Source organism: Podarcis bocagei (genome assembly GCF_964188305.1).
Source record: "Podarcis bocagei genome assembly, chromosome: 16".
In the NCBI taxonomy this organism is placed as follows: domain Eukaryota; kingdom Metazoa; phylum Chordata; class Lepidosauria; order Squamata; family Lacertidae; genus Podarcis; species Podarcis bocagei.
The window spans coordinates 35962609-35974245 of record NC_138142.1 but is presented as its reverse complement, the minus strand read 5'-3'; the positions used below and the strand labels follow the sequence as shown (position 1 = coordinate 35974245).

The 11637-nt window shown below is 44.6% G+C and overlaps 2 protein-coding genes and 1 long non-coding RNA gene across 3 annotated transcripts in view; 2 read left to right on the top strand and 1 right to left on the bottom strand.

Annotated features, from left to right (window-relative positions):
• LOC308575335 overlaps nt 1-11626 on the top strand; it is a 29456-nt gene extending 17830 nt beyond the window's left edge. The window contains exon 2 of the long non-coding RNA XR_014002782.1: nt 11447-11626. This is a non-coding gene — a long non-coding RNA (uncharacterized lncRNA). The remainder of the gene's footprint in view (nt 1-11446) is intronic.
• The window catches only part of LOC308575278 (protein S100-A13-like), a 110130-nt gene that overhangs the window by 56125 nt on the left and 42368 nt on the right, over nt 1-11637 (bottom strand). The gene's annotated exons all lie outside the window — the stretch shown is intronic.
• Nucleotides 5682-11626, top strand: LOC308575274 (protein S100-A3-like). The gene is made up of 3 exons (XM_081173941.1): nt 5682-5796; nt 8076-8246; nt 10255-11626. Exons 2-3 carry the CDS (start codon nt 8100-8102, stop codon nt 10417-10419), a joined length of 312 nt encoding a protein of 103 aa, XP_081030067.1. The 5' UTR covers nt 5682-5796; nt 8076-8099; the 3' UTR covers nt 10420-11626.

Sequence of the window (11637 nt, the reverse complement as noted above, 5' to 3'; positions counted from 1 at the left end):
TCGAAACCCGACATCTCCAGATAGGACTGGGAGAGACTCCTTGTCTGGAACCCTGGAGGGTGGCTGCCAGTCGGTGTTGACATCCCTAGCCCAGACCAATGGTCTGACTCAATAGAAGGCAGCTAGCTAATTTCCAAAAGCAGCTGTTTATTATGAAGATGGCAATAACTTCTCTGTTCTTTAGGGGAAAGGCCCAGGGCTCAGGGGTGAGTCTCATTCTTTGCACACAGAATGTACCGGCTTCAGTCCCCATCATCTCCAGGCAGACCTGGGAAATTCTCCCTGCCTGAAACCCTGGAGGGAGGCTGCCAGTCAGAGCTGACAGCCCTAAGCCAAATGGATTCAATGGCGTGACCGGGTACGAAAGCAAGTTCCTCAACGTGAATTATCAGAGAGGGTATAATAGGTACCCCTCCCTGCTCCTTGTCATCAAGGAAGGTTAATTGTGGAAGGCATCTGATGCCGCTTCGGTTTTATTAAGAGTTTTCAACATAGGATGCAATAAAAGGGCAACTAGTCTAAAATAATAATAAAAATTACAGAAAAAAGAAGAGGAATAAAGAAAGAGAGAGAAAAGGGAGGTGCAGAAGAAAAGGGAACTAGTCTAAAATAATAATAATAAATAATGCAAAAAAAGAAGAGGTAGAAAGGAGGAAAGGAGGAAAGAAAGAGAAGGTGAGGGGAGAAGAAAAATGGGGGGAAAGGGGAAAATAATATAATAAAGCTCAAAGAGATAGATAGATGATGATGATGATGATAGATAGATAGATAATAATAATAATAATAATAATAATAATAATAATAATAATAATAATAATAATGATAGATAGATAGATAGATAGATAGATAGATAGATAGAGATAGATGATAGATAGATAGATAGATAGATAGATAGATAGATAGATAGATAGATAGATAGATAGATAGATAGATAGATAGAGATAGATGATAGATAGATGATCAATAGATAATGATGATGATAGATATAGATAGATGATAGATAGATAAATAGATGATAGATAATGATGATAGATAGATGCTAGATAGATGCTAGATGATGATAGATAGATGATAGATAGATAGATGATAGATTGATAGATAGATGATAGATTGATAGATAGATGATAGATAGATAGATAGATGATAGATAGATAGATAGATGATAGATAGATAGATAGATAGATAGATAGATAGATAGATAGATAGATGATAGATACCCCTCCATGATATCTTAATTTTCAATCCACATTCAGAGAATTGAATTCTCCCAGCTCTCCTCTGGGACAGTTTCCCTCTTCCTCGGTCTCACGCCCTGAGAAAATCCACCCTGACCTGCCTCTCACTGGTCTCTTCTTCTGTTCCATCACCTCTCTGTATGCAGAAAGATCTGACATCTCTCGGTGCAGAATATAAAATTGTGAAATCCCACCCCCCTCCCTCCATAGGTTAGACACCCCATATTTCCAAATAAAAATGTCACTTTGTGACACAGGGCTCCAATGAAAGGCAGCCTGTCTGCCTATGCAGAATTGGGAACTGTGTTTGTCTTGGATAGAACTTGCATGTTTCTTTAAAAAAAACAACAACTCACCAACAAACTTTATTCCATTAAAAAAAAAAACTTTTGCCCAGTCTGAAGGCTGAGAAAGACACCCACAGAGCAGAACCACTGAGTTAGTTCCCATTTTTTTTTAAAAAAAGAAGAAAAGCCCTTGCTCAATTTTTCCATAGTTTTCCCCAAAACAAAACTGTTGACTCTCCTTCCTGCTTTCTCTTCTTATACAACCACCCAACCTACTTCCTAGTTCCACAGCAGCACACAAAATCTCTCGGGAGGAGCCAATTCACTTTTCCAGGGCACTTAAAAACAAATTAGCTTTAGATTTTGACACATTTCTCATATAAAACTGCATTGCACTCAGGTGGGCATACTTCTGCTGCATTTATAACTCTGACATGTTGTAATTGACAAAAAAGTTCATGAGCCAGAAGCCAGAGAGAGAGAGAAGAGAAGCATATAATTTATCTTCGTCCAAAAATGACATGTTATATGCACACCGGACACTATTTTTAAGACAGAGTGTTCTTGCTGCTTTCTTTAAGGGCAAAGGAAGGGAGGTGTTTTGTTTTCCCCCCTATTCTGATCTCATTCATGCTAGGTAGGCGGAGAGGGAAACATGCCTGATCTTAACAGGCCTCCTGTGAGATTATTTGGAGCACAATCCTGTACACACACTTCCCTGCTAGTGGGTCCTACTGAAGTCAGTGGGGCTTACTTTTGAGTAGACAATCCAATGTAGGCTTGGGCTCTTTGTGCGTGTGCACATCACATAGTTGGACTATGGAACTCGCTGCCACAAGATAAGCAGTGGTGGCCATCAGCTTGAATGGCTTTAAAAGAAGATCAAACAAATTCACGGAGGAGAAGGTTGTCAATGGCTACTAGCCCACAATGGAGCCTGTGCTCTCTCTCCTATGTTGCAGGCAGTAAATGTTTCCAAATACCAGTTGCTGGAAACCGCAGCAGGGGAGGTTGCTTTTGTGCTCAAATCCTCCTCCTCCTCCTCCTCCTCCTCCTCCTCCTCCTCCTCCTTCTTTTTATACATTTTTATTGGGTTTTTTTTAACATATCATTTCTAAATATGCCACAATTAGAGACTTTGGGAGAGGGTTCTCACCCGCAAATTATCTGGCTGATTTACAAATATCTAAGTACCGACTCTCCTTTACCCTGGCCAGATTTAACGTTTTGCCCTCTGCCCTGTTGCTAGGCAGATATGAGGGCAAACCATATGCGTCACGTGTCTGCCCATGTGGCTCATCGGAAGTGGAAACAAGTCTGCATGTATTGCTGCACTGTAGTTACTACGAGGATCTACGCCTGACCTTTATTGCCCCAGTTCTACAAAAGCGTAAAAATGAACCAGAACTCCAACGTATGAGAGCCTTGATAGAAGATAAGGTTCCTGAAATTACGATCAATGTGGCCAAATTTTGTGTAGCCGCTATTAGGCGTAGGAAACAAGAGCTTTCCAATGTCAATATGCAGGCGAAGGCAAATACTTAATTTTATGTATATTGTCTAATTTTAAATTGCTGTTTTGGCCTAATCTGTATTGAAATTGTCCTTTGTTTTTTCCGGTGCTAAGCTTCGCTGACTAGTTGTACGAGTTAACCTGGTCTGTGACCGTTTAATAAAATTTGACTTTGACTAACATATCATTTCCAACAATCATATAACATAACTTCTTATCTTATACAATATTTTAGACACCTCTGATGATTTTCCATTCTTTATCACTTATTCTGCATTTCTTAATTTCTCTATTACTCCTAATTATCATTCACTAATAATTCTCCTCATAGTCTTTCTTGCAATATTTCAAATAGTCCTCCTTACAAAACTTCTTGCAGTCCTACTAGCGTAATTTGTTGACTACAGTTGCTCTTCAAATAATTCATATAGTTCTTCCAATCTTCTGTAAATCTCTGGTCCCGCAGGTTTCAAATCCTTTCTGTTAATTTATCTAATTCTGCATAGTCCATCAATTTCATCTGCCATTCTTCTTTCGTCAGTAATTCTTCAAATCCTGCTTCTTAAGATCTTACAAATTTACCTGGCAGTAAATCCTACCAAGTTCAATGGGGCTTACATCTGCGTAGACATATATACTGGTGTATGACTGTACTGCTTGAAGACACTCGAACTCAGGACACAAGGGAGAAACGTGCAAAGAGGAAGGCACGCTTGGCAAACCTACACCATGGTCGACTCCCACGCAGAAACCTATGTCCCCACTGTGGAAGGACGTGTGGATCCAGAATTGACCTCCACAGTCACCTACAGACACACTGTTAAAACCGTGTTCATGGAAGACAATCTTACTCGGCTACGAGGGATCGCCGAAGAAGAAGAAGAAGAAGAAGAAGAAGAAGAAGAAGAAGAAGAAGAAGAAGACGGTACCATCAAGGGATCTTGTTTAAAGTACCTATGTACCACTCTTCATACATACATAGCCCAATAAGAATTTACATTTTTTTAAAAAGCAATTCCATAATTAAAAGACTCCACACACCCGCACAAAACCCCCTCTGTGTTTAAAACAGAAGCACTTTCAGAATTCACCCCAGTGAAAACACACATTCAGGCAGAAGAAGTGATAGCCCGGTCGCATTGCCCAGACTTTTCTGATATAGGTGGACTTCCAGCCTGTACCATGGCTGCTGACCAGGTGATTGTCATAGTGAGCCTGCTCAGTCCAGCGGAGACTCACCGATTAGGGAAAGCGGAGCATTGCCCCGCTGCCCACAGTCTGCCCTAAACCAGCCCCCACCATACTTCCTCCTCCTTAGTCTTGGGCCACATTCATGCCAGATTTCTAAAGCACTACGATATGACTTTAAGCAGTCACGGCTCCCCCAAAGGATTCTGGGAGCTGTAGTTTAAATAAGGTGCTGCGAGTTGTTAGGAGACACCCCTGTTCCCCTCCTGAAACCGCTCTGGGAATGGTAGCTCAGTGAAGGGAATAAGGACCTCCAAACAACTTCCAGCATCCTTGACCAACTGCAGCCCCCAGGATTCCTTGGGGCAAAGGTGTCACTGTGCACCCTAGGACCCACGTACCTACAGGACCGCCTCTCCTGGTATGCCCCGCAGAGGACCTTAAGGTCCACAAATGACAACACTTTGGAGGTACCAAGTCGCAAGGGGGTTAGATTGGTCTCAACTAGGGCCAGGGCCTTTTCAGTACTGGCCCCGACTTGGTGGAACGCTCTGTCACAAGAGACTAGGGCCCTGCGGGACTTGACATCTTTCCGCAGGGCCTGCAAGGCAGAGCTGTTCCGCCTGGCCTTTGGTTTGGACTCAGTCTGACCCTTATGTTTCCCTCCCCTTGTGGTTTTGATCTATGGGCTACTATTAAAATTGTATTTTAACCCGTATTTTAAATTTGTCTCTCCCCCCCCATTGGGACGCGGGTGGCACTGTGGGTTAAATTACAGAGCCTAGGGCTTGCCAATCAGAAGGTCAGCGGTTCGAATCCCCATGACAGGGTGAGCTCCCGTTGCTCGGTCCCTGCTCCTGCCAACCTAGCAGTTCGAAAGCACGTCAAAGTGCAAATAGATAAACAGGTACGGCTCTGGCGGGAAGGTAAACGCCTTTTCCGTGCACTGCTCTGGTTCGCCAGAAGCGGCTTAGTCATGACCCGGAAGCTGTACGCCGGCCCCCTCGGCCAATAAAGCGAGATGAGCGCCGCAACCCCAGAGTCGCCCACGACTGGACCTAATGGTCAGGGGTCCCTTTACTTTAACACACACACCCCAATTATGTTTTTATTGTAATTATACTGGTGTTAGCCGCCGGGAAGGGCGGGGTATAAATAAAAATTTATTATTATTATTATTATTGGCGTACGATGCTGCTTTAAATGTGTGGTGCAGATGGGCAGAAACAGACTGAAAATGACAAAGGAATTTGAAACTGCAGGCAGGGAAATGTACCCGGTACCTCCTGGGCAGAAAACCATTTTGAGAAAACCTGAGGTGCTGGGTGGAAGAGTGGTTTGAGAAATGAGCTTGGGGCTTTGCGGGTGCCAGACAGAAGCAGTATATCTTCTCCTGAAGCAAGGCAGGGTGTGGATCAGGTGGTGTGATGCAACTGATGGGTGGGTCACCTCTGTTCCCAAGGAGAGCTTGGCGGCATTGACAGGAGTAGCAGAAGGCAACTCTGGACAGGTTGGGAGACTTGAAGCTCAGCCTTCCTCCTGAACAAGGGAACTTGAGACTTGGGAGATCTCGGTGGGTATTATGCTGCTACCTGTTTTTGTGTGTGGAGGGGGGAGAGTTGCTGGTGCTTTTGTTACATGTCGGTGTCGTGTCTTGCTATGTCTAATGTGGCTCAGCCAGAGGGGAGGAGAGACAGTCTCTGGAAGAAGAAGTCTTCAAGGATTCACTCAACAACCCAAAGGTCTATCCACCTCTGATGGCTATGGTCTACCTCCAACGCTGAGGTTCTCTGCTTCTGAACACCAGTGGCTGAAAACCACAGGACCGGAAGAGCTGCTGGTTTACTCAAGTCCCACTTTGGGGCTTCCCTTGGGTGGCCACTGTGAGAAAGCCACTTCCGCCTTAAAAGGAGGTGGTGTTGAGAGCTTCACACCGTGCGTGGCGGCTGGCTCTCAGCCTCCGTGCAATTGAGGGAATCCCCGGCCGCGTCATCCCCTGGACAGCCAATCAGCTGGCTCGGGGGGCGTGGCCTGCCCTATTTAACATTGGCGCAGCCAGGGATCTCCTTCTTTTGCCGCCTCCAGCTGCTCTGGTTTCCCACCCTCCCGCCCTTTAAGGTTTTCGTCTCTGACCTTGCTATGGACCTTGGTTGGTCGCCATTTAGGGGCCTGGTAGGAATTTTTTCCGCTTGGCAAACTGGCACCAGCCACTTGGTTTTCGCCTACCTCATAGCAAATCGTCACAACTTTCTTGGTATTGGCAGTTAGGCATTGGTATAGTTCTGTAGATGGAAGAGGGGAGGAAGCGCCATCACCTGCCCCACATATTGAAGGATAGTCCGGTAAAGGATTCCGGGGGGCGTGGCCCTGTCCGAAGCCTATGGAAGTGAGGGCCTAAGGCACGCCCCCAAGCGATGACCCCGGGGGAGTTCCTAGTTGATGTGCATCAGCAGGACTCCCCCTACTGGTGGTTAACCCTTCCCGGACTTCAAGTGGACGGGCTGAAGTCGGATAGTCAGTTAGGACCAATGCCTAAGCCAATACCGCTCATCACCTGTAACCAATAAAGTTGTGGCCTTATTTAGCCCATTAACCTTAAATAGTTGTGTCATGTGTCTTTATTTCCACTGGGGGGGTGGGAACTCGCCACGCAACAGGATGGTGGACTAAATGTGCCATTGGTGTGATCCAAGCACCGCTCTCCTTATGTAGCCTGCAAACGGTTGACGTTGCTGTGATGGTCACCAGCCTAGATGGCTTTAAAAGGGGATAAGACTAAATGATGGAAGCTCACAAGGCTCTCAGAGGCTACTAACCCTGATGGTCATGTTCTGCTTTCTCTGCTAGAGGCAATATGCTGGGAATTGCAAGAAGGGAGAATCACATAGATGGTGGACTTCAGGTCTGAAGATGAACACAGTCCTCCAGGCCTCTCCATCTGGTCCATAGGTTTCTTCCCAGGTCATACTTCTCTCCTTGCCATGCCCGTTCTGTCTAGGACACACACCTTCCCACCTTCCACCAGTGTTTTCTTTTTATATATATATATAAATATTTTTATTGGTTTTTAACATACAAAATTATAAAACATACCATACAATTTATCACAAATACATTCTTATTGGACTTCCATCAGCACCTCTGATAATCCTTCGTCTTAATCACTTCTTATGCATTTCCTAACTTAATATTGCCTTTACATCTCTTCACTTATTGTCTCTCCTCCATTTTTACAATATTTCTAATATTATCCCTCACAGAACTTCTTGCAAACCTACAAACGTCATCTGTTCATCACAAATACTTTTCAAATAATCCGTAAATTTACTCCAGTCTTCGGTAAATTTCTGGTCCCACCGGTTTCGGATCCTTCCCGTTAGTTTGTCAAGTTAAGTCCATTAATTTCATCCTCCATCAGTGTCTTCAATTGGCTAGAAGGTATCCTCCTGCTTGCCTGGGTGGAGGGGGATGATATGGGTAGGTTGATGTTATTCTGCTCACTTTCTTTCGCTTATGGCTCCGCCCACCTCTGGCATGCCAAAGGTTGCCAAAAAGGAAATTTGGTACTTGGACTTGAAAAGGTTCCCCATTCCTGTGGTAGATCCCTAGCAGAGAATCTGTGGCCAGAAGTTGCTGGACTCCAACTCCCATCGTCCCCAGCCCTGTCCTGGATACATGTCCCAACCAATCAGGGACTGCCTATTAAACGCACCACTGACCTCCCTTTGTTTCCGGTTTTTATTTCTACATGGCTTTGGGAAACGTTGTTTGAGAAGTGATGCAAACGTTTTGTCCTTAATCAATGCGTAACAATGACAAGCCCCTTCATCCACCCGTCTCCTTGCCTTGCAGGGCTGTTGGCCAACGGAACCAGCAATGGAGCAGTATCAGACTCTGGAGCAGGCCCTGGGAGGGCTGGTTTGCACGTTCCAGCGCTACTGCCGGAAGGAAGGCGACAGACACACACTCAGCAAAGGGGAACTGAAGGAACTCTTGGAAAACGAGCTTCCCAGCCTGAAAACCGTAGGTCTCCTTCCAACCCCATTCTCAGTCTCCTGAGCGTTATGGGTTGCAGATGGAATTTGTTCCGATCCATTCTCCACATTTTTGCAGCAGTGTGTGTGTGTGTGTGTGTGTGTGTGTGAAAATCCTGATGAAAATTCATCAGAAGTCTTCCTGTTTTGGAGGGAGATTCTGAATGCCACCAGTATTCTTTCTGTGAAATGTGTATTTTGTGGGTCCTGGGACAGTTTCGTAGATTTCCAAATTAGCCCTGCAAAGGGGACTTAGTTGATAGGTGGTATATAAATAGTTGTTTATTATTATTATTATTATTATTATTATTATTATTATTATTAGCAGCAGCAGCAGCAGCAGCAGCAGCAGCAGCAGCACAATCATCACAATCATCATTACATCATCACGCAGGATAGCTCAGCTGGTAGAAGATATGGATTGTGTTTTTAAGATTTGTTTATTTGGTTTTACAAATCAAAGTTTTACAGTCACATACCGAACATACAGCATAAAAAGAAGATTCCAAGGGATCTCTTGGACTTTCCTCCTCCCCTTTGTAGGTCCTATTGTTAATCATTTCCTCCTTTCTCTTTTATGATAATCCAAATCTTTTACATCTCCGTTACGTCCAAAATTCACCATTAAACTACAAGTGTTATTCCAGTCCTACTAACATTTTAAACTGTTTACAATGGTTTTTAAGATAAATTATAATTCCCCCCTCCCCATTCCTTATTAAAATTCTGGTGTTCCTGATTTCTGATTCTTCCGGTCATTTTTGCCAATTTGGCATAATCCATCAACTTGATCTCCCATTCTTCTCTGGTAGAGACTTTGTCTTCTTTCCATCTCTCGGCCAATAACATCCACATAGCCGTGGTCACTTACATAAATAGTATTTTCTGCTCCCTTGGGATTTCAGCACCTAAAATTCCTTTTTAGAAAAGTCATTTTAAACATCCCCCCCCAACTCATTATAAGAACATGAGGTTCTTAATTTCAGGGTCGTGGGTTTGAGCCCCATGTAAGGTTAAGAATAATTATAATTATACCCTGCCCATCTGGCTCGGTTGCCCCAGTCACTCTGCATTACAGGGCCGTTGGATAAACCACATGGTTGCTTCCAAGTCTACAATTGATTCTATGATCATCTTGTTGTTGTTGTTGTTGTTGTTGCAAAGGTAAAGGTAAAGGGACCCCTGACCATTAGGTCCAGTCGTGGCCGACTCTGGGGTTGCGGTGCTCATCTCGCTTTGTTGGCCGAGGGAGCCGGCGTACAGCTTCCAGGTCATGTGGCCAGCATGACTAAGCCACTTCTGGCGAACCAGAGCAGCACATGGAAATGCTGTTTACCTTCCCGCCGGAGCGGTACCTATTTATCTCCTTGCACTTTGACGTGCTTTCGAAATGCTAAGTTGGCAGGAGCAGGGACCGAGCAACAGGAGCTCACCCCATCGCGGGGATTTGAACTGCCGACCTTCTGATCAGCAAGTCCTAGGCTCTGTGGTTTAACCCACAGCGCCACCCGCATCCCGTTGTTGTTGTACCATGCTGATAATTCTTAAAGGGCCCATTGGTCGAGACTAACAATAGCAACAACTAGGGGCTGCTGGGGCTGCTCGCCAACCCACCTACCTTTTTGCCAACCACCATTCCCCCACATCTGACTAGCCCCCTTTCCTTTACACCTCGCCCACCCCTTTGCATATCCTCCCACAGTTCTCCCCAAGCTCCTCCTCCTTTCTAAACCACAAACATCTCATCTGGACTGCATTGCTTCCTCACCCTCCTGCCTGCTTGCTATGCATCATGCTGCAGTTGGCGGCCACCTGAATTTCAGCATGATGACAAACTTACATTTCTATGTATATAGGGGTGATATTGCAATAATAACAATTCTTTAATGATGCCTCATTCACTGACGGTGATGATTAGGCTGATAATTCTGAAAGGGACCCTCAGTCCCCGATCATTTCTCTCCATTCTCAACCATTCATTTCTTTTCCTTTCCTAGCTTCAAATAAAAGACGGTGCTTTCGAAGAGTTGATGGCATTGCTGGATACAAACAAGGACAACCAAGTGGACTTTGAAGAGTACATCCGCTTCATCGCGGCGGCCTGCACCTTCTTCCATGACTTCTTCCGGGACAGCCCTCCGGTCCAGCCCCGACTGCTATGAAAACCAAGATGGCTCCCCAACTCACCAAAGGTTGCAAAGCAAGTTCCTCACCCCGGTTGGAAAAACCGCGCCAGGAAGTCCCCGTGTCCGTCTCTGAAATCTCGAGACAAGTCTTCTTTCTCATCAACTATGTCTTTATTTCATTTTGTTACTTAAGTCAAGAAAGCAGTCTTGAGCCTTAAAAAATGGGGAAATAGAACAAGAAAAAATGGCTTCTGAAAGGATAAAACGAAATGTAACAGCAACGCAGTGGAGCTACAAATCCTTAGCATCTCATACCTTTTAGGGAAAGAGCCTCAAAGTTAGAACTGTAAAATGTCATAGAAATGTTATACAGTGGTACCTCAGTTTACAAACTTAATCCGTTCCGGAAGTCCGTTCTTAAACCAAACCCGTTCTTAAAATGAGGCGCACTTTCCCTAATGAGGCCTCCTGCCGCCGGTGCCCTTCCACCGTTCGGCTTCCATTCTTAGACTGAGGTAAAGTTCGCAAACCAGAACACTACTTCCGGTTTTGCAGGGTTCGTAAACCGAATAGTTCGTTAACAGGGCTGTTCATAAACCAAGGTACCACTTTATATACCAAGGATCATGGGTGATTGCGTTCTTGAACTGTCTCCAAAAACAGAGCTGTGAGAGTGGAAGTTGAATGTGTCAGGAGAAGCTACTAGATACTTTCAGACTTATCAGTCTTAGACATTTATATAATAACAATAACAACAATAACTATTTTATTTTATTATTTCTATATCAGACCAGTTGCCCCAGTCACTCTGGGCAGCTTCCATCAAAATACAGTGGTACCTCAGGTTAAGTACTTAATTCGTTCCGGAGGTCCATACTTAAGCTGAAACTGTTCTTAACCTGAAGCACCACTTTCGCTAATGGGGCCTCCTCCTGCTGCTGCACCACCAGAGCACGATTTCTGTTCTCATCCTGAAGCAAAGTTCTTAACCTGAAGCACTATTTCTGGGTTAGCGGAGTCTGTAACCTGAAGCGTATGTAACCTGAAGCATATGTAACCCGAGGTACCACTGTATTAAAAAGCATAACCTCAAACATTAAAACAAAACCCTCCCTGCCTTCAGATGTTTTCTAAAAGTCAGATAGATGTTTATTTCCTTGACATCTGATGGGACTGTGTTCCACAGGGCAGGCTCGACTACCAAGAATAAAAATAATTTTACCAGCGGACCTGGTGCATTAAAGACGCATTTGT

Bases quoted from the DNA above. Each gene is read 5' to 3' on its own strand.
- LOC308575274 (XM_081173941.1), top strand. From the start codon at position 8,100: ATGGAGCAGTATCAGACTCTGGAGCAGGCCCTGGGAGGGCTGGTTTGC. The intron at 8,247-10,254 runs GTAGGTCTCCTT...TTCCTTTCCTAG, and splicing joins AGCTTCCCAGCCTGAAAACC to CTTCAAATAAAAGACGGTGC.